General features: G+C 35.8%; 6 protein-coding genes across 9 annotated transcripts in view; 5 read left to right on the top strand and 1 right to left on the bottom strand.

Annotated features, from left to right (window-relative positions):
• Positions 1-507: 507 nt before the first annotated feature.
• On the top strand, positions 508-4,170 carry LOC129791974 (heat shock 70 kDa protein cognate 2). The gene is made up of 3 exons (XM_055830669.1): positions 508-991; positions 2,065-3,546; positions 3,608-4,170. Exons 1-3 carry the CDS (start codon positions 818-820, stop codon positions 3,857-3,859), a joined length of 1,908 nt encoding a protein of 635 aa, XP_055686644.1. The 5' UTR covers positions 508-817; the 3' UTR covers positions 3,860-4,170.
• Positions 4,171-4,512: 342 nt separating this feature from the next.
• Positions 4,513-6,008, top strand: LOC129792437 (uncharacterized). The gene is made up of 4 exons (XM_055831503.1): positions 4,513-4,845; positions 4,924-5,187; positions 5,248-5,392; positions 5,458-6,008. Exons 1-4 carry the CDS (start codon positions 4,559-4,561, stop codon positions 5,995-5,997), a joined length of 1,236 nt encoding a protein of 411 aa, XP_055687478.1. The 5' UTR covers positions 4,513-4,558; the 3' UTR covers positions 5,998-6,008.
• A 226-nt stretch (positions 6,009-6,234) lies between these two features.
• LOC129786941 (uncharacterized) lies at positions 6,235-8,368 on the top strand. Its single transcript, XM_055822208.1, has 4 exons — positions 6,235-6,455; positions 6,528-6,658; positions 7,260-7,383; positions 7,550-8,368. Exons 1-4 carry the CDS (start codon positions 6,300-6,302, stop codon positions 8,366-8,368), a joined length of 1,230 nt encoding a protein of 409 aa, XP_055678183.1. The 5' UTR covers positions 6,235-6,299.
• An 8-nt stretch (positions 8,369-8,376) lies between these two features.
• LOC129792759 (mitochondrial transcription rescue factor 1) lies at positions 8,377-9,226 on the bottom strand. Its single transcript, XM_055832112.1, has 3 exons — positions 8,995-9,226; positions 8,808-8,932; positions 8,377-8,691 (listed from the first exon to the last, which is right to left on the bottom strand). Exons 1-3 carry the CDS (start codon positions 9,196-9,198, stop codon positions 8,424-8,426), a joined length of 597 nt encoding a protein of 198 aa, XP_055688087.1. The 5' UTR covers positions 9,199-9,226; the 3' UTR covers positions 8,377-8,423.
• A 74-nt stretch (positions 9,227-9,300) lies between these two features.
• The window catches only part of LOC129792487 (STAM-binding protein-like A), a 781,560-nt gene continuing 767,184 nt past the window's right edge, over positions 9,301-23,676 (top strand). Inside the window, exons 1-5 of one of the 2 annotated variants that reach the window (XR_008750810.1) lie at positions 9,301-9,521; positions 9,614-10,415; positions 10,741-10,853; positions 10,928-11,030; positions 11,097-11,498. Coding sequence is in view for 1 of the 2 variants with exons in the window: in XM_055831578.1 (XP_055687553.1) it covers positions 9,406-9,521; positions 9,614-10,415; positions 10,741-10,853; positions 10,928-11,030; positions 11,097-11,159 (1,197 nt within the window). In the remaining variant the exon portion in view is untranslated. Of the gene's footprint in view, positions 9,522-9,613; positions 10,416-10,740; positions 10,854-10,927; positions 11,031-11,096; positions 11,512-23,676 lie in introns of those variants that run through there. The other variant, XM_055831578.1, reaches the window with a different exon arrangement.
• On the top strand, positions 11,597-22,769 carry LOC129791911 (calcium-binding mitochondrial carrier protein Aralar1). 3 transcript variants are annotated; one of them, XM_055830545.1, is made up of 7 exons: positions 11,597-11,895; positions 18,208-18,360; positions 18,659-18,821; positions 18,983-19,269; positions 19,345-19,568; positions 20,776-21,465; positions 22,119-22,769. In XM_055830545.1, the coding sequence occupies exons 1-7, from the start codon at positions 11,851-11,853 to the stop codon at positions 22,600-22,602; spliced, it is 2,046 nt and encodes a 681-aa protein (XP_055686520.1). In that variant the 5' UTR covers positions 11,597-11,850; the 3' UTR covers positions 22,603-22,769. The 3 variants fall into 3 exon arrangements, with proteins under 3 accessions (XP_055686520.1, XP_055686511.1, XP_055686530.1); XM_055830536.1 differs by lacking the exon at positions 11,597-11,895 and adding an exon at positions 14,548-14,941; XM_055830555.1 differs by lacking the exon at positions 11,597-11,895 and adding an exon at positions 18,009-18,128.

The raw sequence follows: 23,676 nt of genomic DNA, 5'->3' as shown, positions 1-23,676 counted from the left end.
AGGATGTTCTGTTGTATTCGAAAAAGCTCAACGGACAACCAAAACGTTTTGTTTAGATAATTTTTTTAATTAGCAAAGCAGTAATTTAACCCCTCTTATACCATTTCTAACAATTAATCCTTTAGTCGTAAAACAGTGTTAATAACGCGTCAATTTTAATTTTCATTTCATTTTTAAAGAATATATCCCGAAATATTCTATGAAGAGTTTGAGCATAAAGTTTTAAGTTAAAAGGAGTTTATTCATTATGTTGCTCTTATGCCGATATATTTATTTTACACAGAAAACTGCAATATTTGGAGCAATAGGTGATTTTTAATTACAAATAAATGCTCTTAAAGTATTTTCTGATTCATATTTAAGTAGAAGACGTTTGAAAACATCTAATCCTCTAAGATTTTTTCACCTTTCATTTTATGTTTTTCAATAATGTCATAAAAGACCTTTAAATGAATAAATTCTTCGTAAAAATACTCCAAAAACCGCAAAATATTCTTCAAGCCTAAAGCGAGATAAAATCAATCACTTACAACATCTGTGAAAATTACAACAAAATAAGTGCCAAAAACTCACACACTTACGCCGGTATCCAGCATAAATTGAACCACATACTGAAGAATTCTCTATTTTTGTTTGAACCGCGACACCGAAAAGGTGATTGAGTGTGATTTGTGGAAAAAAAGTGTTGAGTGGAATTTTTCTCTGAGAAATTAAACGAGAAGAAAATCCTTCAATTAAAAAAAATTCTTACCAAGAAAATTAATTTTGCAAATCACGTGAAAAAAATTAAGTAAATTTCGTGGTATAAGAAAAAAAAATGGGAAGAACTCCGGCAATTGGTATTGATTTGGGCACAACGTACAGTTGCGTGGGTGTCTTTCAGCATGGAAAAGTCGAGATAATTGCTAATGATCAGGGAAATCGAACAACGCCTAGTTATGTAGCCTTCACGGATTCTGAACGTTTGATTGGGGATGCTGCCAAAAATCAGGTAAAATGCACCAGGTGCCACCGCGATGTCACCAATTAACGCATTGCGCAATACAAAGAGGTCCACTCTGTGTGCTCTCTCACAGTGCGTTCCCCATCAGTATGTTTTCCATTTATGGGATTATCATCTTGTGTATAAAAAAAAAGCTCACAGTGTGGAGCCCAGTGGCATTGCATATGGTGTAAAAGTCTCGTAAAACAACGTGTTAATCACTTTGCGATACAATTTGTGCAAAAGAGAGATGAATTGCGATTTTATTAAATTTATAGTCTTGTGCATTTGAATTAATTATGTCAACACCTAAATGTTCTATATGGCAATTCAATTGCAAATTCGTCGTATAGATTTATATACATATTTTCCAATGATTTCACATTATGAGACATGGCTGTATTGATCACTCAATCGCAAAGAGAGGGCAGACAATGATGAGACGCAGCATTAAAATATTCTGCTCGGGAGCTTGTAGTTGAACCATTGAAATATTCATGTAGCCCATGTAGGTGTGCATAATCTAAACAAATTTATGTCGTTCATCCAACTAAATCATTTTGATTCATCTGCAATTCGTTTCGATTTCTTTCTCATTTTGCACAGTTCAGGGAACTTTGTAGAAAATTCTCTTAATTTTTGTCAAAAAGGTAAAACTAAAAATAAATATTTCTATTAAACATCCACCACATATTACATCACAATCTCCAAAATAGTATCCACACATTATTTTTAGGAAAGTGAATCACAAACATTTTAGCGGCTTCTCACGCAGCACAAGTGAAGAATCCTCGTCAAAAACTTAAGAGATGAGAAAATTATGCTAATTGGATAAAATATTGGATCATTCTTTGAGCTTTTTTACAGCTTTGAATTGATTTTGAATAAAAAATTTAGTTCTTACATTAGTATAAGATTTTTTAAAGCATAATAATAATTCTTTAATAAAGAAGAAGCAATCATTCGCAATTCCTGAGAGCACAAAAGAATTAGAAAAATGCCCCTAATTCTCCCAATATGCGCACAATGATGCACTTTTGCAACTAGAATGGTACTAACTCTGTGCAATTTCTCCGCAACAGGTGGCAATGAATCCCAAGAACACCATTTTCGATGCCAAACGTCTCATTGGCCGTAAGTTCGATGACCCAAAGATTCAGGACGACATGAAGCATTGGCCTTTCCAAGTTATCAATGACTGTGGCAAACCCAAGATCTCCGTTGAGTTCAAGGGTGAGGTGAAGAAATTTGCCCCTGAGGAAATTAGCTCAATGGTCCTGACCAAGATGAAGGAAGTGGCTGAAATTTATCTGGGAGGAAAAGTCAGTGATGCTGTAATCACTGTTCCTGCCTACTTCAACGATTCCCAGCGACAAGCTACAAAGGATGCTGGTGTTATTGCTGGTCTCAATGTTCAGAGAATTATCAATGAACCCACAGCAGCAGCCTTGGCCTATGGACTCGACAAGAACCTAAAAGGAGAGAAGAATGTTCTGATTTTCGACTTGGGCGGCGGAACTTTCGACGTCTCCATCCTATCCATTGACGAAGGATCTCTTTTCGAAGTAAAATCCACCGCTGGTGACACTCATCTCGGTGGTGAGGATTTCGACAATCGCCTCGTGAATCACTTCTCAGAAGAGTTCAAACGCAAATTCAAGAAGGACCTCAAAGGCAATGCCAGAGCCCTTCGTCGTCTGAGAACTGCATGCGAGCGTGCTAAGAGAACCCTCTCATCTAGCACGGAAGCTTCATTGGAAATTGATGCCTTGCACGAAGGTGTTGATTTCTACGCAAAGATTACAAGGGCTCGTTTTGAGGAGCTCAATATGGATCTCTTCCGATCCACCTTGACGCCAGTTGAGAAGGCTCTGTCTGATGCCAAGATGGATAAGGGCCAGATACACGATGTTGTCCTCGTGGGTGGTTCCATTCGTATTCCCAAAATCCAAAAAATGCTCCAGGATTTCTTCTGCGGAAAATCCCTCAATCTCAGCATTAATCCTGATGAAGCCGTAGCCTATGGAGCTGCTGTGCAGGCTGCTATTCTATCAGGTGATGGCAGTTCACAGATTAAGGATGTCCTTCTTGTTGATGTTACCCCACTGTCGTTGGGTATTGAAACTGCCGGAGGTGTAATGACGAAGCTGGTTGAGAGGAATTCCCGAATTCCGTGTAAACAACAACAAACCTTCACAACCTACAGCGACAACCAGAATGCCGTAACAATTCAAGTGTTTGAGGGTGAGAGAGCCATGACAAAGGACAACAACCTCCTGGGAACATTCAACCTCACGGGGATTCCACCAGCTCCACGAGGTGTGCCCAAGATTGAGGTGACTTTCGATCTCAATGCTGATGGTATTCTCAATGTTTCGGCAAAGGATAACAGCACCGGTCGATCTGAGAATATCCGCATTACAAATGACAAAGGACGATTGTCCAAGGCTGAGATTGATCGAATGTTGTCCGAAGCTGAAAAGTATCGCGATGAGGATGAGAAGCAACGTCAGAGGATTGCAGCAAGGAATGCTCTTGAAAGCTACGTCTTCAGTTGCAAGCAGGTATGTTTTCTTTATTGATCAGTTAACTTCAGTAATCCTAACTTATCCTCGCTCTTTTCAGGCTGTCGAGGACGCACCACAGGGCAAACTTACTGATTCCGATAAGCAAACCGTAAAGGATAAATGCTCATCTGAAATGTCCTGGATGGATTCCAACACATTGGCCGAGAAGGAAGAATTTGAGGATCACCTCAAGGACACACAGCGTGTTTGCGGACCAATTATGGCTAAAATGCACGGTGGAGGACCCCAAGGTGGTCAAGGAGGTCAAAACACTTCAGGACGTGGACCAACTGTTGAGGAAGTGGACTAAAAGTTCAATAATAACTTTTTTATCACTTTTGAGCTTTTATCATACATAACACTCAACACAAAACCTTCCCACGTGTCTTTTGTGTTTTTTTTGCTTTTTAAATTTATCCTTAAAAGCTCAAAATATTTAAATTTTAAATTAATTTTCACACGAAATCCTTTAAATAAAAATTTAGGATTAATTTTCAGAAATTTAAATAAATTCTCATTTCAATGCTTGGTGATGGGAAGAAGTACTTTTCTTAATTATTTTTGATAAATATTTATAAAATAAAACTCAAATGCAAATTTTGAAGGTAAAATAAAAAATCACATAAAAATTATTTTGACTTTTTCTTGTTTTCTCTTTACATTGTGAATGAAATTTAAATCCAAAATTAGAAATTACCCTAAAAAACAAATAGGAGAATAATGCAAAGAAATCAAAGAACAAATTAATGAATAAATAGAGTACAAAAGAAAACCCATACATAGATGGTACAAATGATGGCATGGCATTACAATGTAAACCAGAGTGAAGAATTATCTATTGAAATGTAAAATATACGACACACATTTGCAGTATAGCCAGGAAGACACCGCAAACTAATTATTCTCCTTACCCATTCCTTATGAGTTATTTTCTTTAATAGAATACCAATTTCACCGAAAAAATCTTCAGTTTACTTTTTGCACCTTACCGCGAAACACGTCCTGCGAAATGGCGGAGTTTAGTAAATACTTTTATGAGAGGATGGGTGAGAAATCGTGTAGTTTCTTCACACATCCTGGTGTCACGTGTGAGCATTTTGCCTTTACGACTTTCATTGATGGGATTATTGGTGGACTACAGTACTACTTCCCCGTGATTATCCTTCCGTGCTTGCATAAATTTGATCGATGGAGTTGGGAGTTTTGGATTAAGATCCTGCGAGAGTATGGGCAATCAGTTATGGCAGGATCGTGTTTTATGATCTTCTTCGCCTTTGGATGTTTCTGTTTCCTCTTGTAAAAATCCTTTTCTCTGTTTGAATTGTTTCAAATTTTCAATTATTTTAATTTATTTTCAATTAATCTTCATTTCAGCAATTTTATCAAGAAAATTCACAACATTTTTGTATTTGTGCCGTGCCTAACTGGTTCGCTATTTTGTCACTTACTACCAAAGCACGTACGTGAGATGCAGGCAATTGGTGGCTTCAACATGCTCATTGAATACTTTATAAAATCCTCAAAAAGTAACGTTGTGCAAACTCTTAAACGATCAAGGATCTTTGCGACATTTTTCTTCCAACTCTTTGGTGCAACAATTGCTTATGTTTTCAAACGATCGAACGTTAGAAAATTTTGGTAAAAATTTAACTTCTTCTCTGTGCAAAATAAAGATTTTATTAAAAATTTTTTTTGAAGGTTCTTCAATATTCCTCTACCCGAAGACACAAATACCTCAATCTCAAATTGCTGTGAAAGAAGAGATGGATGGATGGATAAAATAATTCCCATATCACGACATGTTTGTTCACATGACGAAAGCTGTGAGACGTTCGTAATGAAAGTAAGAAATATGCTTCAAAAGATATTTTTAAGGACAATGAGTAAAGAAAATTAATGTTTTTGTAGGAATTGAAGAAAACAACGAGTTTCGGACTAATGGTTACCCTGCTGAAAGCTTTGGTGTCACAAAGCTCATTCTTCGACAGGACATTCTTCACACAATTGGCCAGTAACTTTGACTACCGGCTCTTCTTCTTCCTCTCATCCTACGGTAGTCTCTTTAAATTTTTCAACTGCCTCACAAATCGCTACGCACAGACAGACTCCCCCAAAACCTCCACAATAGCTGGTTTCATGGCAGGACTTGCCTTTATGTTCTACCCAAGATATGTCTTTTTCTCCTTTGGCCTAAGTCGCACCATTCAAGTCCTCTGGCAGTACTACAATGAAACAGCAAAGGACAAACCGAAATTCATTGAATTCCTCAACAAACTCCCCCACAGTACGCTAATCTATGCCTTCTCCGCAGCATTCCTCTACCAATGTCGTGTCTTCAATCCGAGCGAGACACCAAAGTACGTTCACCACATTATGACAATTGCCACACAGAAGAGAAGTGATACCCTGGCGGAGTCCTACGCTGCAATGATAATGGGTTTCGCGTAGAATTATCGTCATTTCAAAAATTTATGCACCACCATTTGCATGCTATTAGCAAATAAAGTGTAAATCCTTCCGCAACTCTTTTCCTTCACCCCTTTTCGCCTTACATGCGACATAACATTGGCTGAGGCATTGGTAAATCAGCCGCACAGAGACCGTCTAATTATTCATCCAGACACAGCATTGAGGTTTTCCTTTCAGTTGACTTTCTTTAGTAAACACCCAACCACAGTGCTGAGCTCTTGGAGTTTTTCTCTTCCTCTCAGTTTTCTTCTTTTTTTTTGGGGTTCATTATTCTCCCCAATATGACGGCATACAGCAAATACATCAACAAAGCTCTTCAGGGGAGAACATGCCATGACCTCATACATCCCTGGACGAGGAGTTGTCGACAATCCTTCCTGGATTACATGGGTAATTGGTCTTGTGATGGATTCAAATTCTTCTTTCCAGCAATCATGGTATTAAAGAATTATATTTCTTGCCTCTAAAACTTCTTATGTATTAATCATGTAGAGAAATAAATATTTAAGATCTCTCTGGTGATGAAGACTAAGGATAACTACACTAGGGCAATCCTGAAAGGACTCTACGATATTACCATGTGCACAGTAATCGGACACATTTCCTTTGCACTCGCCATGTCGTGGTCGTGCATTTTTTGGTGAGTAAATCCCCTCATAAATTCTTGTTGAAAGACTTCTAAACAGGGAAGGATTTTATTCATTTTGAGGACTTTCTCAGAGCATCTATGAAAAATACGCTCCAAGCATGAAAAGCCCTAGTTGGAAGTTACACAATATTCAAGAGAAGCTAAAATATTTTTTATTGGGATTAAATAGGGAAATTCAGGAAAAAATTGCTAAAAATGCATAAACCACGCCTTTATTGTAATTCGAATTACATTTCTGTTTATGAAGCAAATGCATCGATGCTTCATTGATGATTTAAAGACCTCAAACACGGTGCGTAAATGCAGACAATATTTTACATGTTTATTTCAATATTATAAAAATTTGACCATAGAACAAATGATTAATATTATAGATTGAAGCATATGCTTTATGCATCATAAGAACTACAATAATTAGATACAATAGGGGCGTGGTTTTAGTATTTATTTGATGTAAATCTGCAAATGATTTTAGGGAAAAAAGTTTATTCCTGAAGTTTTTTTTAGTTCTCTACAAGACTTTTTAAAAGAATTCAATGAGGCTCTCAAAATGAATAAACTCCTTTCAACTCACTCTATTTCTCCCTCACAGCAATGTCCTGAAAGGATGCTACTACTCAACCACAGTGCTCATTCCAACATTCTTGGGTGCACAAACTGTGAATTTATTGCCACACAATGCTATCGTAGGTCACGCCAATCCTTTCGCTTGCATGGTAAATATTTCATGGTATTAATTTTCCCACACAAATTCATTACAAATGCACTAAAGAAAAGTAATTTTAGGAGATTAATGCATTTTTTCGTTCTTTTTGCCAAATTTTCCTTCAATTTTATTTCTAATCCTTGAAACTTAAGTTAAAATTAATTTTTCAATTTTAGTTCTTTGAAATCTTCATCAAATTCATTGATGTTGAATGCATGAGGACAATGCGAAAGTCCCGATGGTGGGGAACTTTCTGGTTTATGCTCAGCAGTGCTGGACTTATGCACTTGCTGGCTAAGCAACGGAAAACCGGAGTATTCTGGTTCATTGTCCCTCCAAAGAAGAACAAAACAGCAAATCTCGAGACAACAAATGAGGAAGATGTTCGCAAAATTGTCAATGTTTGCACTCATAGTGGTGGCTGTGCTAGCTTCGTCCTCCAAGGGGTACGTACCTACGCAAACTATGGCCTAATGCTTGAGCTTCTGAGGAATATTGTGGGGAATTTCGGAAAGATTAAAGCTAAACCTGGAAATTTCCTTGAGCTTGCAACTAGAAGGATTAACTACAACTTGGTGACATTCCTAATGGCCTACGTGGGGTGCTATCGTCTTACCCATTGCCTCTTCAACAACTTCACAAACGGAATTACGTCGGATTTTGTAAATATCGCGACTGGATTTACAGCAGGATTGGCCTATGCAATCTGGCCAAATTACAATCTCTTCACAACGTGCATTGTGACGATGCTTCAGGTCTACTGGCAGTATCTCCTCAACCAGGAGAACTGCCCAAAGGCAGTTAAGGAAATCAATAGGCTACCACTCGGTGGTCTCGTGTACGGTGTTTGCATGGCAGTTGCTGTTCAGGTGATGGTATTCTATCCAGACAAAACAGCCCGTTTATCCTATTCAGCCATAAAGGCCAACAGCAGTGGAGCCGTAGATGGACTGAAATTTATCCTCACGAGACCTCTTTTCGATCATAAACAATAAATAAACCATTTCTAAATAAATTTTCCCATCTATTTAGCTTATTAAGAAAACTTTGTTATGCTTCGGATTCTTTGTAGGCATTTCTCTCTTCATAATTCTCCACTATTAGCGTCTTGTAGCGCCTCAGGAGGACCGAAATGGTTTCTTCCTTTGGTGTTACACCAACAATTTCTATTCTGCCAATAACTAGATGATCAGGATTTGTTGGACTTACGTTTTTGATCAAATCAATCTCATCCCCAACATTCACGTGGAAACTTTTCTTCGGGATCTTTTTGCCATTTACACGAATTTTTCCTTCGTAGAACTTTAATTCGACTTTGCTGGAAAAAAGAAAATATTTATATGATTTATCTGAACATCAGGAGATTCATAATCGTCAAGTAATCCCAGTTTTTGTCCAGAAATTATGTCTAGAAAGTTTTTTTTGCATGCTTACTTTCTAGCTAATCCTAAGCCATTTTTTATGAGTAAATCCGCTCTCATTGAGGTCACTGAGCATTTAATTAGGTTGGTGCCCTTCTCCTTGAGTTCCGCGAGATCATCAGCATCACTGTCAGAGTCCTGAAAATGAGAAAATTCATCCTGAATGAGGGATTCAAGAAAAATTCCTTTTGTTATTTAACCTCATCTTGTGTGCTGAATTCTTTTCCTTTTCCCGTGTATTTCCACCGAACTGGAAGGATGCCAATTGAGGTATTTTGTGGAATCTGAATAGGCACCTTCGGAAGAGATCTGTGGCACAAACTGATCACATTTCTCTGGAGAAAACTCACTTTTTTCAGGTGATTTGTGAGATGTAATAATTTTTGTGTTTGGCGTAGCAACATTTTTTTCTATGTTTTTCCTCATCCCTCTAACTGAGCTTTCAGTTGTATTGGAATTCCATGGAATATCAGAGGAAGTTTTTCACATTTTCCTCATGTCAGTCTTAGTCATCGGTGTTGGTTATTGGGGAGACTTTTGACAAAACAACGAAATGCAAAAGTGAAGAAATATTGTTTTCTTTTGAAAAGAGGTGAAAAGAACGTAAAATTATGTCGAAGAGAGTGAATTTCGCAGAGTTCGGCATCGTCGAACCGCAGGCAAGACTGAAGCACCTTGCCAATCATGGGAATCTATCGGACATTGACCTGAACATCCCCATTAGAAGGTAAAAAACCACCCCCACTGCAATTACTGACCTAAATTCGCAACAATAATCTCACTCCCCCGCTTTTTCCACTCCCACACAAAATTCATTAGATACTACCGTTCGGGAATGGAAATGGTACGAATGGCTCATGTGTACCATTCTGAAGGGAATCTGGAGGATGCCTACATCCTCTACATGAAATTCATGACACTCTTTATTGAGAAAATTAAATCCCATCCGGAATACAAGAGTGTCCCAACCGCAACGAAGCAACAGAATCAGGCAAAGCTGAAGGAAGTCCTTCCGGTGACGGAAAAACTGAAGAAAACTTTACTAGGGCGCTATGAGAAGGAATATGCTCAATTCCTGGCCAATAAGGAAGCGGAACGTGCTCGAGAAGAGGCTGCAGCTCGTGAAAGAGCGAAAAATAGTATTCCCACTGCACCAGCAACTAGCCACACGGGAGCTACATCAGTTGACTTCACCCCAAGTGCCCCAAGTTCGGAATTACTCGACAGCATTGTGTACCCCAATGATTTCCCCTCGGACCCCAATAGATCGAGTTCAACGGGCCTCATACTGCCGGATTCAGAGAAGAAGCCCGCAGGACGACCAACATTTGATCGAAACCTCAAACCCTCATCTTCGACCCTTCTGGATGGTGTTCTCCGGACTGTTGTGGTGCCCATTGACACCATGACGAGTTTCCTGGATCTCGCTAAGAGTAATACGCTGAATAATGTGGAAACCTGTGCAATTCTCGCCGGACGACTGGCACACAATCAACTCATCCTCAGTCATATGATACTCCCCAAGCAGAAGGGAACTTCTGACAGCTGCAATACGATGAATGAAGAGGAAATCTTCGATGTGCAGGATCAGCACAATCTCATCACACTCGGGTGGATTCATGTAAGTCTCTGTCTCTCTTGATGATTCACTTCACACCAAAGATCTGTTGAATAATTAATATAATTTTTATATTCTCTCTGATGAAAAAAATTACAATTCTCATATTAAATTTTTTTATTAAATGAAAAGAAAAATTATATAATAAAAAGATCAGCATTTTATCGCACTCGGTAGAATTAAAATTAAAATTTTATTGAGCATGAAATTGCTCGTATCTCCGTGGTTGTCTTATCACGACAGTTCTCTCTTTTTTCGTCCTCCTTTTGGAGGCAATGCGATGATTCATTAATTTGGGGATCTTTTTTTATTTTAAATTGCTTATTAGACCCATCCAAGTCAGACGGCTTTCCTATCATCGGTGGATTTGCACACTCATTGCTCTTATCAAATGATGATGCCCGAAGCATTGGCCATCGTGTGTGCCCCCAAGTATCAAGAGTAAGTCCCAGATAATACCTCAAATTGTTTTGATAAAAAAAATTTTGATTAATTATTTGAATTTTTACGTGAAGAACTGGATTTTTCTGCCTCACCCCAAACTACGGACTGGAATACATTGCCCAATGTCGGCAGACGGGATTTCATCCGCATCCCAATGATCCTCCGCTTTTTATGGTAAATTTCATTCACACAATTCAACTAAAAGACCAATTTAATAATTAAATCTTTTAATTTTTGCAGGAAGCTCAGCATATAAGCCTAAGTGATAAATTGAAGATCGAAGTTGTGGATCTTCGGAGGTAGTTTATCTCACAGAATGATCCTAATTGATTGAAGAGCTGATATGCAACATATTAAGTGCTTTGAAGGTCTCTTTGCTTTAAAATGCAAGCCCAAGTGCTGAAGTTTTTAGGGGGAGCAACAATGTCTAATGAGAGAGTGTGGTTGAAAATTCGTGATGCATTTTTAATGAGGGGATACCAAAGGTTTCCGATGAAACTCTACCATAGTTTATTGATTTCTGCAGCTACATCGACAGGTGCGTCTCCACAGAGGGAATACCTTTCTTATGACGCCAAAAAAAAAGAGAGGAATGGGGGGGATTATTTTATGGATTTCAAGGAGGGAATAATAAATTATTTCGTGTTCAAAGAGACTTTGGCCGTTTCTTCTCGTTTAAATTTCCCGCCTGTGGCGCCACGTGTGGGAATTCCCCTCAACTTAAAATTGCATTTTGACCTTTCACTTTTTGCAAAGAGATACATACATACATAATATTTTGCACACCTGAAAATCCCCGTACGTCCGTCAGAGAGAATTCACCGAATTTCACGAATTCTGTGATATAATTGAAAAGCCATTGTGCGTGCATTGGTCGGAGGTGAAACAGAGAGTTGAGTACTTTGTGTGGGAATTGTGATTTATTTTAATTAAGTGTTCAAAAGTGCTTAATTTTTGCTTGAGCTTCGCCGTTGCACCTGCTACAGGAGGAATAATGCCCTATGATTTCAGATACTTCCACCATGCTCAATGCCAAGAGGTAAGCAGAGCAATTTATGCGTGTGCTGGATGATAAATTGAATAATAGCATGGAAATTGAAGAGCGTCAACAAATCACTGCCGGGCGGTGTTTTCTTTGGGTTCTCACTCAGAAGAACCTTGAACGCGTGGCAATGTCAGTCTCGTGATTGTTTTTCTCTGTCTCGAAGGGCGGAGGAGATTTTCACAGAAATCACGCCACGAGGATTTCCAATCACGGTCAAGGATTTATTATTTTGACAGGGCTCCCTTTGACAGAATCCTGAAAAAAAAATTCCTTTCGCCTATCCCATGGAAAAGTATGGTAATTACAAAGATTTTCTTGAAGCACAAAGGCTCTTCTTATCTGATAAGAGAAAACACTTCCAGTTGAATTAGAGATTCAGAAAATCTCTTCTGAATGTTCTCACAATCTTATCAGGCACAGTAAATAGTGGGAGTATTCATTCTTGTGGTGGTGGATTGAATGGGGAATCCAGTTTATTCAGTGCCAATCTGGTGGGATCCTCCAGAAGCGAGAATAGCTCAATATTGAGAGATTCTGAGAATCTAAATTAAATGAATTATACGAATTATATAATGATTAAAGCTGCACTAACTATGTACTTATTTGCCTCCCGGTGGCTCATTGTTGTTTTGTTTGTCAATGTGCTGCATAAGCAACGGAGCAATGCCCAAACACCGACCTACAACAATAAGAAAATACATAATAATGGGAATAAAAAAATATAGGTGAGCGAGCATTATCCCAATTCAGGCCTCTTTTTACTCGACTTCTCTTATTTTATTAGAAAAAAATAATTTATTAATTTTATTTTGATATAATTAAAAAAAATAAAAGAGTAAAAGATGAAGAATTTTTCATGATCTTTTTTTTTTTTTTAATTAAAAAACAAAGAATATTTAGTGATTTTAACTCATTTCTGTTGACTCTTATGATTTTTATTCGCTTTATATAAAAATAAAAAAAAATAAATAAATAAAAAAATGAGAAAATATTTCTATTTAAAATAGATTAATTAAAATCTAAGGATCAAATAAGAATAGAAGATGATGGATGAGTTAGATGTTGGACGTTTCAGCGATTAAGTTGTTTTTGAGCTCTTGAGAATTTTCTGTTCCAAGATTTATGTTGCTGTGTGGTTTAAAATTAATTTATTTAATTTTAATTGTGTGCACATAGTTTGTTGTGGAGACTTTCCCCTCCTTTTTTTCAATGACGAAAAATGCAAAAACTGCAGGAGCCTGAAGAAGAAAATAAATATTTTCGAAACGTCGCTGAATGCAAACAATTGCATTTTAAAATCATCTCCCGCTGACTGATTTTCTTGCTGAATTCCGAACAATTTTAAATATAAAATTTTCGCGGTTGGAAAATCTTTGTCTTCATAGATCAGTAGACTCAAAGACCTTAGAATGGGTTGGTAGTCAAAAGAAGAAAAAAAATCAAATAAGAATTCTTAGAAGTCGAAGTAGAAGTAGATCCTCATTGTCAGTGAAGATTGTTGCATTCAAATTATCAGCTTGTTAATGTGAGCGATTCTAACGTTTGACATTTCTTGCTACATTTTGACGTTCATATTCATAATGTTTGACATTTCAAACGTTTGGCACTTCTTTTTTAAGCTTTAGTTTTTTTAAGAAAATCTTTTTCTAAGAATTCGATCAAAGCATATTAAATTTTTCTATTCAATCCTTCTTGTGAAATTGAATTTATTAAAAAAAATCATTGGATGTCATAAGGATATTTACTAAAGGTTTTGCAAATATAAACTACACCATGTTTACAAAAAAAAATGTATCAAACTTTAAATTTTAAAAATAATTTTAACTTATTGACAAAATTCTCAAACTAAACGTTTTTCATGCTCTCAATATTTTTTGGCAATAAATTTTCATTTTCTCGTGCTTCGAAATTCCATCATTTTGTTTATGTATGAATCTATTTTAAGCTTGAATTATGCTGAATGTTTATTATGTATCTTAATATAATAATAAAAAAATATAGTTTCTATAAAATGCGTGCCTAATTAGTTTTCGAGACTCCTCGCGGGGAGATTTCTCTTTTTACACAATTTTCACCTTGGTTTACTATCGCTGCAGCAATCTTTTTTCACTAATTTTATTTCCTAATATGTACATTGCAGAATTTTAAATTATTGTAGAAGAAAAAGCCGGTGAGCTCATCTTTCGTATTATAGGGGAGGTAGGTGAGAAAGTTTTTCCTCGCTTTGTAATTTTATGAATTTTATTGAATTAATTTATGGAGATTTTCAATGAAATTAAATGCTTCATCGATAATTGATAATTGCTTGGGTGAATCTGATGATGTTCTTACTTACTGAGAGAGAGAGATGTTTAGATCAGCGCTTATGTCGCCAGGGAGATTTGATGCTTATTCTCTACCAAGTTTTCTTATTATGAGTCTCATAAATGGAGATTTGTTTGATTTTTGTATTTTATTCGTTGAAATTGATAAGAGATTAAGTTTGATTGGGGAGGAAAATAAGAAAATTTGACGTCCGTGACGGTGCAAAAGTGCATCGTGGGGAAAATTTGTATGTGTGTATCTAAAAATTGAGGCCTCACAGTTGAAATAAATAAGTTATAGCGAAACAAACATCGCGTCATTGGATCAAGCAGCAAAACTACAGTAGAGATATTTCCGTTCTCAACTATACACTTGAGCGCGCGCCCATGTAGTAATGTGCGGGACATTGGCTGAAGGAGTTGCAAGTGCGAATTCCCTGTATTTCTTACTTGGTGCCGTGAAGAAAATGTTCCACGCGCTCCAGTAGATTTAGCTGCGTGTTGAGAGATTTTCCATCTTCTTTTATTTCATTTTTATTTGAGTGCAATACGTTTCCGGTTAACCCAAAAAGACGAAGGAAAGTGTGCCTGAAGCACATTACTCTCTGTGAAAACCTTTTGTGGAGAGAGGGCTAGTTGTTGTACAAATACACAGCAGAAGAAGGAAAAAAAAAATGCTTGCTTCCACCTCAAGGGAGGGAGCTACAGCAGCTCCAAAATTGCCCTCAGCTATTGAGGTTGGTGGTGATGTTTTGTGGGGGTGGACATAAAAATAATAAGTATTAATTTTGGGCGGATGGGAAGTTGAAAGTTTTTTTTTACGAGATAATGGGGGAGTCTTGAGGAATTTTTTCCGCGATGAAAATTGCCTCGTTGCACGCATGCAATGAATCTGTTGACCTTGTGACTAGTTTGCAGCAGAAGCAACAGCAGAAAATCGTTGTCATTAGTAACTGTGTGCGATTGTGAACTATATATTAGATCGTTATTCAGGGACATTGTACAATTGGCAAATTGAGTCTACCTCAACATACAGACAACATGTAGTCCATGTAGTAGGTGCACTCCAAAACTGCATCCACTTTGAGCATCCCACTGTGGGTGCGAGAAAAAAATTGCCAAGAGCACCTCAAGAGCAGCCCCCATTCCATTATGATGATTACATAATGATTGTGGGGACACGGTGGGAGACCGAGAGAAAGCAAGATCTCCTCCTCTATAATCTATATAATAAAGAAAGGTCTCTCTAAAATTTCGTTCCTGTTCATCTATGCATTTCTACACCGTTGGTCCGATCGTGATGAAATTTGGTACAGAGACTCCTGATACCAGGCGGTTTTTACCAACGACATTCATTTTCCCCCCAGAGCCCCCCTTCATATAGCCCCCATATAAAATTCATGCTTTTTTGGCTACTTTTTGAAATTGGCGCCATAAATGTTGTGTGAAATTCACTTCTTCCCTTTGCAATATCTGTTGGAGGTTTTTGCGTGGCCCATCTTCTATATAATAAAGAAAGGATTTCGTTCCTGTACAGCTATGCATTTCTACACCGTTGGTCCGATCGTGATGAAATTTGGTACAGAGACTCCTGATACCAGGCGGTTTTTACCAACGACATTCATTTTCCCCCCAGAGCCCCCCTTCACATAGCCCCCATATAAAATTTATGCTTTTTTGGCTACTTTTTGAATCTGGCGCCATAAATGTTGTGTGAAATTCACTTCTTCCCTTTACATTTTTTTTTGATATTGATAAGTGCATGCTTCATCACAATTTTTCTCTTTCTAAAACTTGCGCGAAGCGCAACAAATCCCCGCGAAGCGGGGCGAGGTAAATTGGAGCGAAGCGACAATTTACCTCGTAAAGTTTATATTTAAAGAATCTTTTTTTTCTAATAATATTAGATCACGCAGCGAATGTGTGATGTCACACGAGATTACATTCACAACGATTGTTTGTCCAAGTCCGAAGTTATGAAGTTTAGAGAGAGAATTATCAGACTTTTTTTCCCCATTTCTTTCACTTCTCTCCCCCACGCAAGTATTCCTCCTCCTTATCATCTCGTATTGCCTTACAATCAGTCGAAACTTTTTAAATTACAACCATTCTTAGTTAATCTTTCTTTTCATTTTTTCTTTCATTCAAGAAAAATTTATTTTTAAAGAAAATTCATTGCAAAATTGAAGAAATCCAGGGACGAAAAAAATAATAGATTGTCCTTTTAAAAATTAATCAAGTTGCAAAAAAACATGAAATTCACGTGACAACAAAATTATTCGTATTTTATTGTGGAAATTCAATGGAGAAGGAAGACACGGTATGTTTTGTGAAGTCATCCAGTGTTAAATTGAGTTTTGCTGGCGCCCTTGCACTTGACCCAATTTTCTTATATAAATTGCAAAGAAAAACAATATTACTGAAAAAGGGTAAACAACACGCCATACAGAAGTTTCTTATTAATATTTGGGCGACGACATTGCAGGATTTTTAAACATTAATTTTCTAATTTGTTAACTTTATGCAATTTATTTTCTAATTAAAGTTGTGGCTTATTAGATTGTGCAAAAGTCACATAAGTCGAGAAATGTTGCAATGTGAGTGTCAAGTGACGATTTTCATGATTTTCTAGGGCAAAAAATAAACTAGAGAGAGAGAACATGATATTAAATTTCGCATAAAAGTGGTAAAAACATTTTAAAAGACATATTTAAAATTCCTTGTGGGAACTAAATGGTTTGAACATAATTTTATACTATTTTACATGAAATAAATCACAAATTGCTCTATAATTTAATTTTCTTGGATTCTAAAAATATATTTCGGGTTAACCCATTTTCGACAACACCCACAATATTTTATCAAAGTCTAAAAGAAGAATAATGAGAGAATCTTTGAATTAATCAGAAAAGTTGCAAGATCTCAGTTTTTATTTCAATATTCAAACCCTTTAATTAAAATAAACCTAATTTTTCAAGGATATTATGCACAATACATGGAAGAAAGTTCATCATTCCTTAAAGGAGTTTACCCGTTTACTATAGAGAAATCGAGATACGCGTAATTTTGGAAAGAAACCAAAAACATAAGAAAAGCCCCAGAGGAACTTCCCAATTTACTATTGCCATCAGCTAGAAAAAGGCAGTAAAAATTTGTCCAAAAATTTAAAATGTGACGTCACAATTGTGCATTTTGTCTTTTTAAATACATGAAGCATTAATCGCATGCTAATTACTTTGTCAATAACATTTAAAAGGAGAAAAACATAATTATGACGTAACTTTTTATATTTTTAATGAATCTTTGATGAATTTTCATCAGTGGAAAATGGAAAGTCTGGCGATTTCTTATTCTTTTTTTTTTTTTTATTTTTTTAAAGATTTTACGTGAGTCTCGATTGTTTCCTAGAATGAGAGATTTTTCTTATTGAAAATATCTTAATAATCTTGATAATCTCCTTTTATAAAATAACCTAATTTATGTAATTAAATTTTCTTTTTGTGCCATGAAGATGTATTATAATTTTTATTTATTTGAAGTATTCTCTAAAAATTAATAAGATTGTACTTTACTGACCTTTCCACAACATAACTTGCGTAAACAATTTCGTCACGTTGCCGCTATCAGCCCCTCGGCTTTGTTCACTTCAGCGGTGCATGATGTGTTTTTTACGCGGAAAATTATGCCCGAAATACTCCGCGATTGTGAATCAAATAAAAATTAAACGTAAAATATTATCAGTTAGATTGTGTCACTCTCTGGAAGGAACCAATGTTCAGTTGACTGAAGTTTATGATAAAAGAGTCAGTTTGTAGAGAATTTTTGCACTGTTTGGGCGTTTTTTGGGGACGTTCTCTCAATTAATTTTATTTTATTTTGTAAAAATTGGGAAATTATAGAACCGAAATGTCTGTGAGGAAGCGGGTATTTATACATAGAAAAAGAATCTTTTTGTAAAGAGTTTTACTAAAAAGTGTGGAATTATTGTTTTGTGCTCTTCCAGGGACCAACACATATAAAACGGGCATCAACTGAAAAACTAAGAGAAGTCTTCCTTAAATATGCATCACATAAAAAGGATGGAAAATTGTACATGACTGGTGATGATTTCGTGAGAGGATTTTTGGGTCTTTTTCCGGAGACGGCGTACAATGAGGTGAGTGTATTGAATTTTATTTTTCCATTGACCTCTGGACACACGTCACAAGACTCCTCAATGAAGTACACGCCACAATACGACTTGTGTGCGTGATAGTGAAAAATTCATTGACTCCACGGTGAAAAAAAAGCAAAGATAGACACACGAGTGTGATATATAGACCACGTTGAGGCATTCAGTGTAACACTGATAATTGATAAAGAAAATATTTCATTTTTATTTACTCATCTTTCCTTCAATACCTACACATTTTTTCTTTCTATTTTGAAGAATTTTTCGTATTTGCAATTTGTAGGAATCTGTAAAACTTTTGGCGGGAATTGCAGATACAAGCAAAGATGGACTTATCTCCTTTGCGGAATTTCAAGCATTTGAGGGACTTCTCTGTACACCAGATGCTCTATATAAAACAGCCTTTCAGCTATTCGATACCCAAGGCAATGGGACAGTTGCATATGGTAAATATTTTTGTATATTCTCGAGAAAATAAATCTTTCCATGAGCAATGTTATCGCAAGTCAAATACTGCGAGGCTCATCAATTTAATTAACACAAGACAAATTAAAGTTGATAAATTGGAAAATAAGTAGTTATCAGTTATTTTTTTGATCCTTTTCAGCGGATTTTGTGAATGTTATAAAGAAAACAACTTTGTATGCAAAATTACCCCTAAAACTCGATGGATCCTTTATGGAAAGGTACTTCGGGAGGGATAAAAAGAGAGCCATAAACTATGCGGAATTCAGTCAATTTTTGCATGATTTCCACGAGGAATATGCTATGGAGGCATTTCACAGCAAAGATCCCACGGGATCGGGATATATTTCCACCCTTGACTTTAAGGATATTATGGTTAAAGTGAAAAAGCACCTTTTAACACCTGAAGTTAAGGACAATCTCATTGCTGTAAGTTTCCTTTTTTGTGAGAGATTCTTCATAAAAAAAAACGTTAATTTTTCAATTTATTTCTCATCTCGAAAGATCACAGAAGGAAAGAAAGTCAGCTACCCTTACTTCATGGCATTCAATTCGCTCCTCAACAACATGGAGCTGATTAAACGGATCTACCTCAATGCAACAAATGGCAATCGGATACAGCACATAACAAAAGATGAATTGCTACACTCTGCACAGATTATGAGCCAAATTACTCCACTAGAAATTGATATTCTCTTTCAAATGGCCGGCGTAATCCATCAAACTGGGTGAGTTTTATTTTTCAATTAATTATTTCTCAATATTTTGTGGTATTTTCACAAAGAAGCAGCTAAAATATTTCTCAAAGTTCTTACTGTCGTCCTTTTGCTTACAAACATCCCTCTTTTCTTTTTTCTCTCTCTCAAATAAAATGCTGTACTATGTAATAAAAAAAAACAGTTGTCGATGGTTTTTAATAATTTTCCATTCACTGTTATTTCAAATGCGTTCCAAAAGTTGGTGGAAATTAAGAAAAAATGACAAAAATAGGCAAGTGAATGTAATAGTTAAGAATTCATTGTGTATGTATTTTCTTTTTGAATTCCTTTAGAATCCTTTGTTTTTTGAATGATGGCACCTTGTATTATATACATATATATTTATTGCATCAATAAAATATTCCGTTTAAAAATAATATTTATGCACAAAGTAAACCTGATATGAGAGATCGAGTACTACATTTTATGCAACCTACATAACTTATTTAGTGATATGATATTTGTGGTAATGTGTGAAATTTCCATAAAGTATCCTTTTAAAAAATAAATCTTTAAAAGAAATGTAAAATGTTTGTAATTTAAGGATGAAATGGTTTTAAATTTTTTTTAAAGAAAATTTTATTGAAAGGGAATATTTACGTCATTTTTTTTACTTTATACAAAACTAAAGTAATTGAAGATTTATAAACGAATTATTCAATAAATAAATTAAAGATAAAAGGATATCATTCCGTCAATTTTTCATTATTAAACATAAAAGGAAATAACTTTATGAAGAAGAATTAGAATATTTTCTTTAAGATTTTTACTATTTATTTGTCCTTTTTTAGTTCATAAAAATGGTTAAAAAAAAAGGTTTTTTTTTACAAAAGCTGAATGAATTCAGATAAAAGAACTAAGAAATTTTTGTGTGAAATTTAAAGAATTTTAGTTTCCTTTCTAGATAATTTTCAAATCAGATTTCGTAATCTCAAAAAATTCCTGAACGTGTCTGTGTTAAAATTGCAGTAAAACAGTTTTTAATAATCGGAAAAAGTTATAAAATCTTAACGTTTAATAAACAGAGGAAGCTCTCAATTAAGACATAAAAAATGAAAAATAAATGCTTCGTGAAATGGACCATTTCATGCTTAATGATATAAAGTTTTTTCAAGGAAAACAAACTATTAAAAAACAACCACAAAAATATCTTTTATCTTCCCTGATTCTCTTCCAGGCGAATAGTGTACAGTGATTTGAGCAATATTGCACCTGAGCACTATGCTAAGCACATGACACACCGTTTGGCGGAGATAAAAGCCGTCTCAAGCCCGGATGATCGAAGTATCTTCATTCAAATACTCGAAAGTGTGTACCGTTTCACACTGGGTTCAATTGCGGGTGCAGCAGGTGCCACAGCCGTGTATCCAATTGACTTGGTGAAGACACGAATGCAGAATCAGCGATCAGGATCGTTGGTTGGGGAGGTGGCGTATCGCAATTCATGGGATTGCTTCAAGAAGGTAATTCGGCACGAGGGTGTGCTTGGTTTGTATCGTGGTCTTGTGCCACAGTTGGTTGGTGTTGCCCCCGAGAAGGCCATCAAACTGACCGTTAATGACTTTGTCAGAGACAAAATTGGCACAAATGGTGTTATTCCGCTCTATGGAGAAATCCTGGCGGGTGCATGTGCCGGTGCGAGTCAAGTGATCTTCACCAATCCAATGGAGATTGTCAAAATTCGCCTTCAAGTGGCGGGAGAAATTGCCGGTGCGGCTAAAGTACGCGCGTGGAGTGTTGTGAAGGAATTAGGATTATTTGGACTGTACAAAGGAGCACGAGCTTGCTTACTGCGAGATCTTCCGTTTTCTGCCATTTATTTCCCCGTGTATGCGCACACAAAACAAATGTTCACCGATGAGGATGGGTAAGAATCATGTTTTATTTATTTTTTATTAATTATTTGTATTTGAACTAGGAGCTTTTAAAAATTTATTTGTGCAATTTGACGTTTCTTTTCTAAAGTTTAACGTTCCTTTTTTAACGATTAATGTTTCTCTTTCACGTTCAACATTTTGTTCTAACGTTAAACAATTGAAAAATTCTTTTTATTTATTTATTTTACGTTTGAATATATTCTTTTAAAATGTTTAGCCTGGAAATATTGATTTTTAATAATTTACCTTGTAAATTACCTTTTATAGAATATTTATAAAAACAATTTAACAAAATTTGAAACATTTAAGGACACATCTGAGTTAAAATGTTGTTGTAAATGTAGTTTGTCGCATAAATACAGCATTCCTGGAAACAAATATGTATGATATTTGTGGAATCAATAGTCAATAACAACTCCCTAAATTTCTCAATTGGCTGCTCGTAGTCGCGTGCATGCTTCTAACTTATTTTATATGGGAGTTAATGCAATTTGCAGCTTTTCAAACAAAATTACATTTATTTTAATAAATATTGCTGTATATACATAGTTTTTCAATACTAATACGATAAGCCCCGTTTATTTCTTGATTGTTTTATGGACAAAATAATTCAAATATAAATATTTTGTTTTGCCCACAACAGATACAACAGTCCAATCTCTCTCTTGTTGTCTGGGGCAATTGCTGGTGTTCCTGCTGCTGCTCTCATGACTCCTGCCGATGTCATCAAGACACGACTGCAAGTGGTTGCGCGTACGGGTCAGACCACGTACACGGGCATTTTGGATGCTGCACGAAAAATAATACAAGAAGAGGGTCACAGGGCTCTGTGGAAGGGCACAGCGGCGAGAGTGTGTCGATCATCGCCGCAATTTGGCGTCACCCTCCTCACGTATGAGCTGCTGCAGCGTCTGTTCTTCGTGGACTTTGGCGGAAGCCGTCCTGTGGGATCTGAAGTGAAGAAGGTGAAGACAGTGGAACCGACTGTGTTCAAACAAAATGCCGATCACATTGGTGGCTACCAGGCGGCTGTACCGATTGTCAATGGGATTGAAACGAAATTCGGTCTGTCTCTGCCACGATTTGCCTCCTCAATAGGTACATCAGCATCTTCAGCAAAAACGTGATGAAAAATTTTGTAATTTCGGGGGGTTGTTGTAAGTTTTCCAAAAAATACGGTTAAAAATATTTTTTAGTAAAAAATTCTTTTCACGCAAAAAGTGTCTTCATTGTATGAAATACTAATAAATGGAAAAAAATAAAAATTCCACAATTAAATTGAGGAAAAAGCTGAGAGGAGATTTTTGTGTTAAATAGCTGCAAAGTAGCGGTGAGGAAAATTATACGTACCACACTGTATACTTTTCTATATAGCCTGTTTGAAAATGAGATATACGATATTTTAGACAGAGATGAAGAAAATTTATGCATTTAGATTCAAACATCTTTTAAGTTTTATTACCTTTTTACGTATAAAATCAATTCTTGGGCTGAATAAATCGACACGCTTTGTTTATTAACGATTCCTCCACGTGAATTTAAGCAAAGAAAAACTTGAAGAAATGTAGTGAATGAGTAAGAAGAGAAGTAAAATCGAACAATTAAGAAATATTTTTAATTCTTGTTCAATTTATGCTCATAGTCAAAGCTGATCAATAGGAAAGAATCCCTTCAAAAGGGTGGTGCACAAAGTAATGTTTTTTTTTTTTGTTAAATTCTAAAATACTTCCCTGCGATTATAAATTAAATTTTAATTGTTATGTAGGTACGTTTAAAAAAATTGTTATTGTTTCTATAATTTATGTCTTCTACTAAAGTTTTTGATTGAACATAAATTATATATTTTTCTCCCATGAAATTATGAGCAATCTAAAGTATATTTATTATGTTTATCATCAATGATATTAAAATTTCTGCAGAAAAACATGCAATACATAATTTAAATTATTTAGTTTGGCTGTGGAAGGAGCTTAAAATCTTATTAAATATCTCTGCACAAATCTTTAAAAAAAATCAGATAATTTAATTTCCTAGAAAAAAAAATAGGTACGTACCACTAAAATTTAGATTTTCAAATGACAAAATTGTGCTAATTTCAGAATACCCAATTCCGGTTAAAAAAGAAAAATAATTTCCAATTACAAGTCAATGGTGCACGATGGAAAAAAACATCATAAATGAAATTGTTGATTTAAGTAGCG

This window comes from Lutzomyia longipalpis, chromosome 1 (genome assembly GCF_024334085.1).
Source record: "Lutzomyia longipalpis isolate SR_M1_2022 chromosome 1, ASM2433408v1".
NCBI classification, from domain to species: domain Eukaryota; kingdom Metazoa; phylum Arthropoda; class Insecta; order Diptera; family Psychodidae; genus Lutzomyia; species Lutzomyia longipalpis.
The sequence above is the reverse complement of the archived record's forward strand: the minus strand, read 5'-3'. Positions and strand labels throughout refer to the sequence as shown.